At 39.2% G+C, this 16,518-nt stretch overlaps 1 protein-coding gene across 1 annotated transcript in view; it reads left to right on the top strand.

The window, feature by feature from the left end:
- The window catches only part of MYLK (myosin light chain kinase), a 155,734-nt gene that overhangs the window by 17,639 nt on the left and 121,577 nt on the right, over positions 1-16,518 (top strand). Inside the window, exons 2-4 of the mRNA XM_059820604.1 lie at positions 10,452-10,659; positions 12,466-12,514; positions 15,477-15,642. Coding sequence (XP_059676587.1) covers positions 10,452-10,659; positions 12,466-12,514; positions 15,477-15,642 — 423 coding nt within the window. The remainder of the gene's footprint in view (positions 1-10,451; positions 10,660-12,465; positions 12,515-15,476; positions 15,643-16,518) is intronic.

The raw sequence follows: 16,518 nt of genomic DNA on the forward strand, positions 1-16,518 counted from the left end.
TATTTCATCTGAATGATGTTTCAGGTTATTTTGTGGCTGTCTGAAGACTCCTATAACAATGTTACTTTAAATGCAATAAATTTAAACTGATTCTTTAAATGAAACAAAACCTAATTTAGGAAAAGCACCTATGCATGTGATTAATTGCAAAAGACGTAAGTAGGGCTTAAGCATTTTCTTAAGAGCTGCACTAATTGGGGCTGGTGTTTGAACTCAGAAATTAAATAAACTCAAAGCAGCTTGACACCCAGTGCTGCTCCGAAATTCCACTTGAGTCCTTCAGAAATAATTTAGGACAAATGGACTTGTAGATGTTATGGTACCCGGGAAAGCAATGCTTTATTCAAACAGCTACACTCTGGTGACTGAGCACAAAGCCAATACGCCGTGAACCTCTGGGAACTCTCCACACTAAATTTTACAAAAAAATATGATTAAATATAGAAGATTGGAGAAGAAACGATCTGCAGCTGCTGTCTGCTTTTCAGTTAGCAGACCATGTCTTCCATGGATAGGTCATAAATTCTTCCCTGCTGGGAGTACCATAAATGCTGATTCCCCTAAAGAACTGTGGTAATATGTGTAGAGTTCAGCACCTTTGCAATCTGCAAAAAGGGGTTGAATAACAAGGTAGCAAAATTTGCAGATAATGTGGAACTACTTTTAAGAGTCAAAACTAAAATGTGTGGGGTGCCATCTGCAAAAGGATCTCATTCTGTTTCGTGCTTAGACTATAAAACATCAAATGCCATTTAGCATTGATGAGTACAAAGTAGAAAAATAAAACATACTTAGTTCAATTTTTATTAGCTCTTACTATTCAAAAGAGAGATCTTGCCCTGAACAGCTCTCTGACTAATCAGCTCAAGGTGGGAAAAATAGCAAACAGTGTTAAAAAAAATTTGGGAAGAAAAAAACCCCAACAGTCTGCTCTGTCAATCTAGAAATCTGTGGGTTCCCACATTTTGGATGCTTCGTGCAGTTCTGATCTGTCCTTATCTCAGGCTAGAAAAGAGACAGAAAATTTGACAATGATTATTTGAGGTATTTCATGGCTCCAATACAAGCACAGATTAAAAAACAAGGGCTCTTCAGCTTGAACAATACAAGCAGACAAGGATTTGAAACAGGTTTGTGTAATCATGAATGACATGGAAGAAAATAAAGAATTTTTATTTGCTATTTTCCAAAATATAAAAAATAGGAAGCCACAGTAAAATGTCAGACAACAAGGTTAAAACAGACAGTGCCTTGCACACAGTTTGGGAGGCCCACCTAAGCCTGCCCTAATGATGTACTAAGGTACTGCACTTGCTCAGGCTTGTACGCTCCAGTGTGTAACTTCTGGCTGTTCTCTAAATTCCCACTTTATGCATGAAGTAAATCTGTTTTTGTGACCATCTCATAACTTGACATTTTCAGATGGAAAATCCAAACCAGCTTTATTTGTATGATTTCTGTAAAGCTTCACAGACACGTAGGGTCCAAAGTGTTCTCCTTACAAAGAAGCTTGCTGTTTTTCATGAATTCTCCAGTGCATTACTGTTTTGGGCACTTTTCCTTTCTTGTAACATCTTTTGCCCATGATCACCATAATGGCTGTGTTTGTGTATGTGTTTTCTGTGTGCATGTTTCTTTATGCATTTTAAGATGGAAGTTTTGTCCTTGGGTACCTGAATTCCTACCTAGACAATTAGGAATTGTGAAGTGCGCTAGTAGTTCACTAGACCTAGTTGCTTATGTTTCTTCTAGATTATCTAAGTAGTGTGTATGTAATGCCAGCATTGGTTTATGATCTGAACTGAAAGCATGCTTCTAGCCAAATGGAGCATTGCAGAGTTAATGAAGCAAGATCTAATGAGTTTTCATCAGAGTCAAAGAATTTTGTGTAAGATAAACTTTTGACTTCCTGCTACTGAGTTCTAGATTGTCAGTACTGGTGTCAGGGAGGGAATAAGCACAGAAGCATGGCAGAAAGTTATTTTTCCACGTGATCAAATCATTCCACACTTTTTAGGATGAATGGATTTTTTCCAAGTTCCTGCAGAAACCCTTGCACATTGCCAGATAGCAAAGTGAAACTCTGTGAAGGGGTCTCTCATGTGAAAATGAGTTGTAGCATTTGGTTGTGCTTTGCAGATGCTTGATTCTACTTTCTACTTTTGATTCTTTTTTTATTGTTGCTGGTTTTGGTTTTTTTCTTTGGGTGGTTGGTTGTTTGGGTTTTTTTCCAAGACAATGGTCTGTTTGAAGGCCTGTGTTGTCATTTTTCTCTCCCTGCTCCACACCATTTGGGAGAAGAAACAGATAATTGCACGCACCAGTTGTGAAGACTTATGTCTTCAGAGTTGTGTTCCAGTTAAGGTGATACCCAAAGAACTAATTTATGAGGACTGTGTGCATGTGAAACAAGAAACCTAAACACTAGAGGTAGTGTACCAGAGTTCAGCACGTAAAGAAAAACATACCCAAGGTTACAGAAAGACTGTTATTGTTTCTTGTACATACAATAGGTAATGCTTTGAAGTGAGATATATTTAGTCCTAGTATGTATTCCGTTTTTGCCTTAAATGAGGTAATTGTAGATTCTAGACTGCTCCATAGAAGAGGCAGGTTATTTGCTTTGTTTGTAAGGTCATAGCTAAGTCTCCAAATATTTAACATTTTCATGTTTAACCTTGCCAGGCAAGTTCTCTGTTTTAGAATCAAGCTTTTAAAATGGATAAACTATTTTTGAAATATGGTTTGTGTGTGTTTAAATTCTCAGAAGGAGCTTAACAACGTATCATGTCCACTTTCCTTTATCAAGAACATCTGCTGTTCATTTGTTAAAGCAAACTGCAGCTTGAGCCTAACAGAAGCTCTGTTACAAGACTTACAAAAGAGCTGCACTGGCCAGAACCATGTTTCCCACCTGCACTAACCAAAAAATTTAAATTAAAATAAAAATTTACCACCTATTATGTGGGGTTGTATTCACGATGTTCATGTTGTAGTCTCTACGGTTTCGTAGTACTTTTTTCTTAAGACTGACATTAAACGTTCACATCAGTACGAACTACTACAAAAAGCAGTGGCTTTTTCTTGTTGGAGAGCACAGCTCTGTCCACATGGACAGAGCATGTGTTACGGTGTATCCAGTTCTTAGTATCCTCTGCTAAGTTTGCTTTCAAGTACTTCATTCCCCTCACAAATCTTTTGATCAAGGTCTAGATCCAAAAACTCTTGGCTCTTGATTCAAGGAAGATAGAGGCCGCTGGATAGAGTTGGATGACTGTGGGAAACACCTCTTTTTTTGTTGGACCTAGGATGAGCCACATCCACAAAACAGCTGTTACTGTCTGGATTGAATCTCTTAGGGCTGCATGAGAGCCTTCAACTGTATAACCTTCAGATGAGCCCATCTAATACATAACTTGCAAAAAAGTGAATGATATTCTGGTTTTGCTGATACCTAGACATTGGAAGAAGAGGTACACTATACAGTCTCTACCGCATTTCAAGTGTAAGTGCTATACATTGTTTTTTCCTATATCTCCACTTCTTTGAGTAGAATTACACTTACAAAATTTGTCATGCTACTTAATCGCATTTCTTCTGCTGCTTTCTTGATACAGCCTGATGGATCAATACTTTAACTTTTGCTTGCAGGTACAAGCATTTTATGCCCTGCTAGTAATGCGTTTTTGCTAGGCCAACTCCCTTCTTTTTCTGTGTCAGGCTTTTGTTTACAGACAGCAGAATAAAGGTCAAAGTTTGTCAGATATTCTGAATGGTTTTCCACATCTCCCTTGACGTCTCCTCCTGGTGTGACTCCTAATGATCTGCCCAAAGCACACACTTTGGAGCTCAATGGTAACATCCAGCAACTATAACTGAGGCCACCTTCTTTCTTTGCAACTTCTGATCTCTGTGGCCTTTTCTGAGATGTAGTTCCCAGAAATGAGTGGTTTCTGGTTGAAGGTGAACACGGAACAGAGGATAGGCTACAAACCCTTCTCAAGAAGTTACCTCACTCTCTGGCATTCCTTAATGTTACGATAGGCAGGCAGCCAAATAAACAAAACACCTGCTGTTCTTCTAAAGGAGGTCACTGCTGTCAGACATCATCTACCAAGCCACTGGCCAATTTCTCTTAAAAGTTTATTTCTTGTCCTATCCACTGTCATTGTGGGAAACAGTTTATTCTCTTCTGCTTTGCAGGTGCCTTTATGTATTAGAAAACATTTCTCATTACTGTCATTCTTAGAATCATAGAACCATTTATGTTGGAAAAGACCCTTAAGATCAAGTCCAACCGTAAACCTAACCCTGCTAAGCACCTCATCCACGTGTCTTTTAAATACTTCCAGGGATGGTGACTCAACCACCTCCCTGGGCAGCCTGTTCCAATGTCTGACAACCCTTTCAGTGAAGAAATTTTTCCTAATATTGAGTCTAAACGTCCCCCGGCACAACTTGCAGCCATTTGCTCTTGTCCTATCACTTGTCACTTGTGCAGCCTGACCAGCGCTGAGTACAGGGGCACAATCGCTTCCCCAGTCTTGCTGGCCACATTGTTTCAGATACAAGCCAGGATGCCGTTGGCCTTCTTGGCCACCTGTGCACACTGATGGCTCATATTCAGTCGGCTGTCGATCAACACCCCCAGGTCCTTTTCTGCAGGGCAGCTTTCCAGCCACTCGTCCCCAAGCCTGTAGTGTTGCATGGGGTTGTTGTGACCCAAGTGTAGGACTCGGCACTTGGCCTTGTTGAACCTCATACAATTGGCCTCAGCCCATCGATTCAGCCTGTCCAGATCCCTTTGTAGAGCCTTTCCACCCTCGAGCAGATCAACACTCCCGCCCAACTTGGTGTCATCTGCAAACTTGCTGAGGGAGCACTCGATCCCCTCATCCAGATCACTGATAAAGATACTAACCAATACTGGCCCAAATACTGAGCCCTGGGGGACACCACTTGTGACCGGCCACCAACTGGTTTTAACTCCATTCGCCACAACCCTTTGGGCCTGGCCATCCAGCCAATTTTTCACCTGGCAAAGAGTGCACCCATCTGAGCCATGAGCAGTCAGTTCCTCTAGGGGAATGCTGTGGGAAATGGTGTCAAAGACTTTACTAAAGTCTAGGTAGACTATATCCACAGCCTTTCCCTCGTCCACCAAGAGGGTCACTTTGTCATAGAAGGACTTGTTACCCAGGTCATGTAAACTTTGTTTTTATGTTGTTTTAATGCTTTCAGATGCTACAGTCGAACTATAAATGTGCTAGCTACACTACTAACCATCACAGTTTTTAATAAATTATTTCTCTGCATTGCAATGAATGAGATATAGGCTAAGAGCATCACTTTTAATACCCTTAAGGGCTGCATATCCCTAAAAGTCTCAAGACAAATGGAAAAGTCTATTTTTGCATAACCCTTTATCAGTGCACAACAAAAACTACCATACATTTTCTCTAAGAAGTATATTCTGTATTTTTCCATCTTGAATATAAATGGGCAGTTATGATACCAAGTTCTCACTGAGAACCAGTTGTCAAAAAGCAGTGTCACTTAGCTGCAGGAGCAGTAAACCTGCTTATTTTAGGATGTTAAATACTACCTTCTCTACCTTGTTATTCTTTAACAGCCTACAAAGGTGACAACCTTCCTCAAAAAACAGCAAGGTATGCAAATTGGGTTGGAAGCTACATTTTAAATAGTGTGTGAAGTATAAAAAGTTGAATAGAGACTATTTCTGTCTTTCAAAGGTAAATTCAAAATAAATTTTCTTTAGATGGATTGAACCACTCAAATACAACAGATTCTTTTATTCAATGATTGAATACTTCACATACATAGGTCTTAATTCTGGATTTTGTGGAATTAAAGGCAAAGGTAGTCTACAGAAATAGCAGCACAATGGATGTTATGTGCTGACAGAATCTGGATGTTTTAAAATTCTGACTTCATAGGAGAAGGATTGTCTCTTGAAAGGAATTTTAGTCATTAGTGGAATTTATATTGCAGCGTATGAAATCATCTCTATGAGGGGAATTATTTTGAATATCATAACAGTTCACAACAGTTGTATCATTGCCAGTCTTAGTACAACTTTTGATGTGCCTGTCTATATATGATGTAATTTGGGGGGATTTTGCAAACCAAGACTTTCTTTTGACAGCTGTTTTCTTCCTGATCTCATTGCTTGTGTGTTGATGTGACCTTGAGCAGCAACATGGGACATTTATCTAGTCCTTAACATCAATCACCGAACACCTCAGCCAGTAAAATGAATGTAATGCTAGAATATGTCATGTAATGTTTGCCATTATTTCCAATAGTCTTAAGGTGTTACTGTCAAAGTGAGCAACACTCATTATTGTACACACCCTGTCAGTGTTTCACAGTTACTTGTACTTTGGTTTATTGTCACTTGTGGCTGACTCTTTTTGGCTGCTGTGTGTTTGTGTTCATTGTTAAACTCACTGGAGCCAGCAACAGTTATTACAAAGCAGGATATGACTTTGAAGTTAAAAGCATGAGCCAGAGCATGCATCTCATTGCCCTAAACTGCTGCTGCAACTGTGATTCATTTAAGTAGACCAACCTATGTTTTCTTGAAATTGGTGTATAAGCAGCTCTTTTATGGAGCATAGATCTAGGCCAAGTTTTAGAAAATCTTTCCTGTGCTTTCAAACAAGAAAAAGGGTCACTAGATATATTTGGCATTGGTGGTCACTGAATGCCTTTAGATTTGTGACAGTGGGGACTAGTTTGTAGCAGCACATTTTTTAATAATACTATCCTTTAGTGTACAGCTTCAATAGATTTGTTGTATTTTTTTTCTCCTTATTTCTTTTATTTGGGAACCTAGTGCCATCCCTTTTCAATAGCATTCACCCAGACCTGGATATGCAGAACTGAATCTTAACTCTGGAATTTTCACAGGCAACAGGTTCTCTCTCAGCTCTTTCCACTTGCTGTGTTGATGCGTGGAGCAGAAGGCCTGCTTTACCTTAGCAGACTTTTCCAGGAAGACTCTAAGCAGTTGATGGGTCCGGGGAAAAACTCAAAACTCGTGTTTGTGCTAATACAATGGTTATTTGCTGCTTGCTGTCAATTTTCCACTTGTTGTTGTAAAGCAGGTAAAGAAAAGCTGTAGCCTCACTGGAACTGGCAATACTCACAGAGGCTAAGCTGTAAATAAAGGTTATAGCCTTCTGCTGCCGGGCATTAAATAAGCAGATGAATTTCTCTTTGCTGTGGATTTATTCAAGGCAGATGTTTTTAGTGAGCTCTGGAAAGGTTAGGGAGGAATATAAAACCTGCTGCAGTTCTGGAATTGATCCATTAGGATCAAAACCTAGTAACCAGTGATTCGTTTAAGGGTCCCTGACACTTTTATGGCAAGACTATGTATTTCAGAGAGGGCTGGCTCACTTTGAAACACATTCCAAACCCAAACCTGAAATAAATCCTTGCAACAGAGCAAATCTGTAAACTTCTGCTTTCCCATCATTTCATTTTTGACAAAAAATGAAAGAAACAATACAGAGATCGCGAAAAGAATGACTCAACCTTTTGAAAGGAAATGGCATGCTGATCGCCTGTGTTTGTAATTTTCTGTGTGGCATTTCCTCAGTGTAGAGGTGTGGATGAACAAAATAATACAGACATAGCAAGCATAAAATAAACACACTTGGAAGAAGTGGAAAAATACTTAATGTAGGCTCAGCCATGGGATTCTGGAAGGGCATGTATAATGGTCTACCAAAGCTTGAGGGGTCAGGAAAAAAATGGCCTTGTGTGGTCCAAGAGGACTTAAGAATATGATAAAACAAAAAGAAAAATGGAAAGAAGGTGTTTCCCGTTGCTTCAACCCCAGTTGTTTCCTGGGATAAGCGATGGTAGGTTTATGCTTGGGAGCTTTGAAGCTCAGTTGAATAATGCATAGAAGAAAACGCCAGAAGGAACGATTGTGAAATGGAAAAAATAGTAAATATATTAGGTGATGTGTAATTGATGACTTGTGTTCACAGGCCAGAATCTCAGCAGCTGTAAACAGATGTGGCTAGACTAATGTTAGTAAAGAGGTGGTGATGTAATGCACTGAAAAGGTGGTTCTTTATTCACACCAATTCCAGTGCTACTCTGTCATTTTAGTGTATTGTATTACTTGAAATAGTAGTTTCAAATCCATTTTGCCTCAAATATTTCAACTTCAAGGAAATCTTAAATCCAGTGGAGCAAAAATGAAAGGTAGCAACTCCATTCTAATATACTCTCTGGCTTTGGGTAAGTCACTTTATCTCTCTGTTAGTTTTCTTAATCTAAAATGAAAAGATAGGTAGGAGGGCATTGACAAGTTAAAAGTAAAAAACAGTTCTTTGGTACAAGTAACTTTCTGTACCAGTGAGCACATTATCAACCAACAAGAGTTACACCACTGTAAAAATCTCATACTGATGCTTCACAACTCCCTTTTTCTGAAAATGAGATGTGCTGAGAAAGATATTCCTGGGAACCTGCCCTTTGAGTAAGGACTAAACCAATATGCTGGAGTAGTGTTAGGGGGCATGGTTGAGTGGGAGCTGCTGTCTTTCAGAAAGCGCAGGAAAGAAAAGGCATGGCCACAAAGAGCTTTAGAAAGATGCTGTGGTATTTTTAAACAGCAGTCGACTCCCTGTTGTGCTGGACCCCACAATATATTCTTCATAGAACACGGCTCTTGCTTAGGTGAAGATAGACTCAGAAAGAACTTGAGAAGTTTGTACCAGAAGTGGAAAGTTTCTCCAGCTTATTCAGCATATTCATGCTCTTGCTAAACATTAATGTCCTATATATATATTTTGAATAAGTAGTGCCAGGAAGAAGGGGTCGCCACATCACTGGCAAAATTAATTTGTCTGAACTGATACCCAAGGAATTAAAGGAAAGAGAAAAATTTGTGACAGCTGTAGGTTAAGCTCCAACAGATGAGAAACCCAGCTGGAGTGAGGTGGGGCTGGATTAAAAATGAAAGGTTTTGAAAGAAGAGAACCTAAGAATGCGTAAGGTTGGTTGGCTAAAGATTGTAATTTGGAAAGTAAGTGCTGTGCAGTCAGAAGAAAGCAGAGCTGAAATGCAGATTGGAAACTGAGAGGAGAATGCTGGGAGGAATTTGGGCAAGCCACAACCAAGCCTTCTTCAAATCAAGACAGGTCATCAATATTTTGCCCACCTGGAGGTTGAAGGGACTTCCTGTTCAGTTGCCAAGATTTGATAACGTAGTTCAAAATGCAACATTGCTCCTTTCCCAGTGAGCAAACACAGCCACAACTATTACTCATCGCAGCTCATCTTGATCCACTCAGTTACTTCATGACATGTAGGCAAAGGATCAAAGAGTCAGAAGATGGAGAGCTAACAGACTGGGGGAATAGGAAAGAAGGGGGAAATACTGTAATCAGGAGTTGTTATGATGGCTGGGGAAGTGTGCTAACAGTTAACACATACTAAAGTGACTTTCAAAGAGGATGGCACCTCTCATAAAGCAGAGGAAGAACCTTTGCCTGAGGAGTTAATTCTTTGGTGGAAACTGGTGTATGTATGCTTTTCCCATTTTTTTGTGAAAGAAAGACACAGATCCTCAGCAAGTTTCAACAGCTCAATTGAAATCAGTAACTCTGTTCTCAGTTATACCAACTGAGAATCTGCCTGCAAATCTGAAGGTATCATTAATGCCATAGCAGGCAAGAGTATATTTATATGGTTGCTATTTAATGAGCACAGGGCTGGTTCATTTTGTTGAAAACTCTTCTTTGGGCTACCATTAGACTACAAAGCCCTTTAAGCTGCGCGGTGTGCTTGTGCGAATACGTCTAGGTCTTTGTAGTCTCCCTACCACCATAACATGAGAATGACCCTTAATGACACTTTCTCAAATTGCAGCTCCTTATCTTCTGCTTTTAAAGATCAAGACAAAATTTGGTATGTGTCTGCATTTCTTGCCTGTATATTGTCAGGAGCTACTATATCTCAGCACATTTGAAAACGAAATGGCTCCATACAGATTTACAATATAAGCCTAATCCTTGGCAGCCATGCTAGAAATTTTTGGTCTAGATACCTTGCAATTTTGCATACTTAGAGGTATAGTAGCACTATTGCCTTTGAGTCTCTGAACAATGGGGACCCAGGTGTCAGGATTCTTCGTTGGCACCATCACTGTGCTTCTGCAGGTAAACCATTCTAGTGGGAAACTTCTCTGTGTAGTTATCTGCCTGACTAGTCTTATGATTTTAACAGTTTGACTTATCCAAGAGTTTTTTCATTTCATTATGTTCTGCCATTTGGCTTGCAAAGAGTATGTGTTTAACAGCTCCTGTGTTAAGAACTTTCCACTGCATGGCTAAAAGTCCAACATTTCTTCCTAATACCATCATCTGTTATGTTTGCCTTCTTTCTCCACTCTCACATCTTTCCAGGTCAGAGGCTACCCTGAGCCTCAGATCACATGGTACAGAAATGGGCATCCTGTCCTAGAGGGAGACCATTATGTTGTGGACCGCAGCATTCGGGGGATGTTCAGCTTGGTGATCAAAGGTGTACAAGAAGGTGATGGTGGTAAATACACCTGCGAGGCTGCAAATGATGGTGGAGTTCGTCAAGTGACCGTGGAACTGACAGTGGAAGGTAAGAGGATACTTATACTGTTGTTGTGATGATTATAGTGTTTAATTAAATGAACAAGTTGTGTGAAACTGCTTAAAATCGCAACTGTACACATGTGCTTTCTCACTGGTGCAAGAGTGAGATTCATTAATTGCATTTCATATTTTAAGACATTTTGCAGAGAGCTACATGTCTATAGCTAGAAGTGTGCGTTCAGTTTTAGATGTGTATGATAACGCCCAGGTAACAAAAGACCTAGCTTTAAGGACTTTGCTATAAACTTTGTAATTTTCATGGAAGCCACCACTCAGGACAGAAACAAAGGCCTAGTGGAAAGTTAGCATTTTCTCCCATGTAGTAAAAACTGGGGCGATCTTGGTTGCTTCAGAGCCTATCAGATAGATACACTGAGGCAATGCGTTTCTGGAGTTCTCCATGCATGCTTCCATTTGCTAGGCTGAACGCCTGGTTGTAGTTGCATGCTTAATGTCACATGGGAAACAGCCAAGGTCAAACCCAGGAATTTTTAAGAGAACATCTGCATATTGGATAGTTGCAAACTGCCAAATTTAAAATGTAAAGAGTGACACAAAGCTGGGGAAGGATGGAAGTCAATTGTACTGCTTCTCTCTTTGCAGTTTGGTCATGTCAGAGATCTGTTGAATATCAAAGCGCCTCAGGTCACAACTTTGTGTTGAATTCTTGAAGCAAAGCAAAAATTCACAGCAGTCCTGAAACAATCAGCATTTGGGTTTATTCAGAGTCAAAATCTCTAACAGATATCCTCAGAGTACATACCGAAATATGCACAGATCTGGCATGATTGTTACTGCCTTCTGTTGTAAAAATTATGAAAAATCTTTTTTTCCCCCTAGTTTTAAGTTGTGACAACTTTTATGAGTGACAACTTGCATGAAGGTGGAGGATTTTTTAAAGCTGTTTTTATATCAGTTTTTCTGACCTGAGCTTTGCTGCAGTTTAAAAGCAATTTCATGGCAGTACCCAATGACTGAATTTCTCAGAGTTTAAGAATGACATGGTCTTTATTCTAAAAATTTCTCTATGCATCAAGATAGCAAAGCGCAGATTTTTTCTCTTCTCAGCAAAGATACCTATGTGGAGCTGACTGCTACTTGAAAAAATGAGTGACTGAAACACAATCTAGTCTTTCCATCTTGCATGGCTGTCCTATCTGACAGTAATGTAGATTCTTATAAGGCTCTAGAACAAATTTTTTTTCACAGCCATCAGAGCTGTTTGTTTCATGCTGCCACTCTGAATCTACCCCAGGTCACTACCCTTTTTCAATGTGCCAAAGCTAGCAGGAATGCTGTGTGCAGTAGATGGCGCTGAGCTTACACGACTTCATATGCATCACCCTATTGCTCACACCAGCAAGCGTGATGAACTATTGTGCTTCAAAAGTAATCATTTTACAGAAAAGGCTAGCACAGGACTAAAAAACAAATCAAATAAAGTAGGACCTCTTTCAGAGTCCAAAACCCTTTTTTTGATAATTTGAATTAGTGCTGCACTTAGAAATTAGACACAGTGTTTCATTCACTTGTTTAAAAATATTTTTGCATGAATAATCAGTTGTTACCACTGAGGCTAGGGGTTATATGGTAACTCTGCTAAAACTTGTTCTTGAAATCCGAGAGCCTAACTTTGGACTAGAGATTACATAACCTTATACTGCAGGTGTTGCATTCATCCTTTATGTTTGAAACCTGGAGAAACGCATATTTTACATAGTCTTTAGTATCTGTAATTCCCAATGCTCTTGACAAAACTTCTGACTTCCTGTTGTTCTGTCCTATCTTACAGGAAACTCTTTGAAGAAATACAGCCTGCCATCTAGTGCCAAAACACCTGGGTAAGAAGTCCACTGGCTTTGATGTTGTTTAACAGACACCTAAATATGTTTTGGTAGGAAAACAAGTAAAATTACTCTTTCTAAAGAATAACCATTTCTCCACATTTTAAGTGCTTCTTGCATTTTTAGCTCTGATTCACTTTGAAGGCCAGTCAAAAAGGGTTGGATTCTTGTCCAGTCTCAGTAATTCCTCACTGGAAACGTATCCCCAAGGCTCCTTACCTGTGCGAGAATCAGAGGTAATGGAGGAAAGCAAAGCCTGGTGATTAATGACTCAATTCTGCACGGCATTGCATTGGAATAGAGTAACTGCTTGGCATGATTTCTCACACTTGTGAGATGGGGAGAGCAAGAATAGCTGGGCTCTCAGGGGCAGGGCAGTGCCAGCTACAGCAACATCTGAAAACAAACACTTTGATATTTGTGAACTCAAATGCTCTAAGTCCAAATCTCCATTTATCTCAAGCAGAATAGCTACTATGAGAGCTGCTGTGTTAGTAAAACGGTTGAGGCTGTCACAAAGACATAAGTAGCTTGATACAGCTGCTGCTCCCCCATTCTGTCAGGAATTAATCTGGCTGAAAACAGAACATTCTGCTTGTATCTGCAATATTGCACCCTCCTCTGCTGCGATATTGCACCCTCTTGTCTCTGCTCTCTGATATTCAGAAATCCTTCCCCACATCTTCCATGACCTGACAGTCTCCTTATAAAGCCAGAGCAAATACTGCTTTAAGAGCCATTAGTAAGAAATAAAAGCAACTGAAATCAGCATTCTCTCACATAAAATTTAAGTATTTCCAAGCAACACAGTGGGTAAACTGTAGTCCAGAAGAAAGAATTGTTCTGTTTTGGAGTAACTGTTAGCAAGAATGGGTTGATGGGGTGATCTGCACTGGCACACAGAAGAGCCTTCTTGCTGTCATGTGCTTTCTGCACTTCGGTAAGCATTTACAATTAAGTGAATGCCACTGTTTTAAAAGCCCCAGGCCTAATTCTTCCAACAGCTGAATTCATTTTTTTTATAAGTAGCTTGGACTTAAGCAGAATTATTTCTGATTTATATCCCTGGGACTGAGTCGCCCTGGAGGTAGACAAAAATACATGTTTCTGATTATGTTAGTGATCAGAATACAGATAGTTAAACCTGAAGATTTTAGTTCTGTCGTTGGTATGAATATTATTTATGTATGATTTGAATTTTAAAATTAACTGAGATTACAACAGTGAAAATAGTAAGTGAAACTGAGTAATCAGGAAGGCTTTTACGTGATAATGTCTGTATCACAAATGTGCTACAGAAATACAGGCATGCTGAATAATCAAAGGAAGAAAGGACGGTCGAGGTTGCTGTTAGGTTTTGTTATACGTTCAGACTTTCCAAAGCACTATCCTAATCCATTGCACTGCATGGAGTTAGAATGATTGTCCTCATTTTTCATTCTCATGTGTTTTACTCCGATTCAGTATTAATAATTTTATGGTATGAAAAGTTTATGCCTTACATAAACAGGGAGGAGGGAAAAGAAAAAAAAAATATTTCAGTTTGTGTATATCTAGGAAACAGCCATAAAGCTGCAGGCTAGCTAGTAGTAGATTTTCTTTTAATGCGTTAGTGTAGGCGTATAGATACCTAGTTATAGAAACACCACCTAAAGATGGTCACTAAAAGACTTCTTTAATACACATTTATGCTCCTCCTTAGTTGTAGCATGAGGAAGATGACGTTAAAAGCTATCAGATATTTAATTATAGGATGAAGTGTTTTCCATTTAGCATATTACAGTCACCTTTCTCTCCCAAGACTTTTTGCTGGTCCTCTTGTCCATGTAAATCCTTTCATTATGGTATCATCTCTTACTTAGAAACTTCGAGCTGCCTATATAGTAACCATCATGTCTCGGCAGCACCTTGGACTAAGGTGATGCGGTCTCTGTTAGTATCTGACACCTGGTAGAAATGGTGAGGTATTGATGCATCTTACTTGCATGTGGTAAAAGGCCATCTGGAAAAGAAGGCCTTGAAAATGGTTCAGTTTGCTTGAAATTAAAGGTTAAAAAAAACCCCACGAAATCACCATCTGCCATCTGCTAATGTGTGTCTTTGTTGTACCAGGGCTTCAGAACAAAGAGTGTGAGTGTTCTCTTTGACATTAACAGACCTGAAGTTGCACCTTTTTTTTTTTTTTACTTGCTATAATACTGCTTGATTTTTTATGTTTCATGGCTGTGTAACTAAGGGTTCTGGACTGCAGTCACTGATGTCACTCTAGTTTCATTCCACATGTCGTTTCCCAGCTGTGCCATCCATGTAAGTAGAGCTGGGCATTTACACTTAATAGACATTCACCTGGGATGGGTATACTTTGGTTTTGTGCCCTTTTCATGTTTGCATTGCAAACATTGTAGTTAATGAGATTCCAAACAGAAGCCTTCCCCAAACCAAAAATCTTTACCAGGACATGTCAAAAATGTTGCAAAAACAAATTGCTGATTCATAAATCAGAAATTACTGTGTCATTGCACTCAATGTCAAAACAAATTACATGATAAAGAACTGTGAACAGTAAACAAGTATGCACAAATAGTCTATTAGGAGGCAATTAAGAAACAGAAAACATGAAAAACTAAATGCATGCACTGTTTCCTATCATTTGGTTTGCCCAGCTCTGCTTATAAGCAACTGAAATTGTCCCCAAGATCTGTTATGTGAGTTATGTGTATGCTGGATAAGGGTGTGCAGCATCATACTATTCAGTTGCATGAGGAGTCAAGAGCAGTCAGCAGCAGCATTTCCATTTCTTCCATTGGCCAAAAAAATATTGTGTATCTACAATCTTGGTTACCCACCAATTACATACCTTTGTTGGCACACCACTGGTCTAAAATGCTTCCTGAAGCATGCTCTAACCACAACAGCTTCCAGTTCTTCTGTAAAACCAGGATGTCAATTGCCTTTCCAGGGGAAGACTTACTGTTCCATCTGTGGAGCATAGGCCAAGCATCTGGGGAGAAAGTCCACCCAAGTTTGCTACAAAACCCAATAGAGTTGTTGTGCGTGAAGGCCAAACAGGCAAATTCTCATGTAAAATAACAGGACGACCTCAGCCTCAAGTAACTTGGTTTAAGGTATGATATCCCAAAAAATTAATGTTTGCTTTCTCTTTTGAAATTTTGTGACTTGAAAGGACAAAATGCACTTGCCACTGCAAATTATCATGGTGAGAATTTACATACAAGGAGAACCATATTCTTCCTCATTTTTATGCTGAATGAACACACAAAAGATAATAGCGTTCCTTCTCAGTATAAACTTCTCCCATATCTGTCTCATTGTTGAAAATATTTGTACAAAAAGTCATCTGAAAGCACCAAACAAGATCCAGGTTCCATTATAAAAATAGTGAGTATACTTGCCCAAAGACCTTACTAACTAGGTAAGCGAAATAAACAAAGAATGGGAAATGTGAATGTTATCATCATCTCTGTTTTATAGTGAAGGTCTGCAGGGATTTAATGCTTTGACTGTGGCTACAGAGGAGTCTCTGACAGCTGTGAAAATTACAGCTCTGTTTCCCAAGTTCCATGTCAGTGTCTCAGTCATAAACTGCCTTTTCTGTATCATTCACATTGGGTTTTACCTGTACATTAGAATGAAGATGATGTCTGCAAAGAAATAAAATTGAACTGAAAAGAAAATTAACTGTTTAGGAATTAACAGATATGATTGGGTTTTAGCATATGCGATTTTTTTTTTTTTTTTTTTGCAAATTAGAAAAAAAAATCCAAGGCAGATGAACAGTTCAACTGTTTCAGTCTGACCTCTGCTAAAATAGTGGTAGCAGAAAAGTGTCTGACATAAAATAAAGGAGACCTGAGCTGTCAACTTCAGATCTGCATTAAAATTGGGAATTGTGAGCACCTGTCATTTATAAAAGAGCTTTATAAATGAGCAATATTTAAAATTCATTAGACTATTAAAAAAGCATTGAAGACTTAAGTCCT

This window comes from Gavia stellata, chromosome 8 (genome assembly GCF_030936135.1).
Source record: "Gavia stellata isolate bGavSte3 chromosome 8, bGavSte3.hap2, whole genome shotgun sequence".
NCBI lineage: Eukaryota > Metazoa > Chordata > Aves > Gaviiformes > Gaviidae > Gavia > Gavia stellata.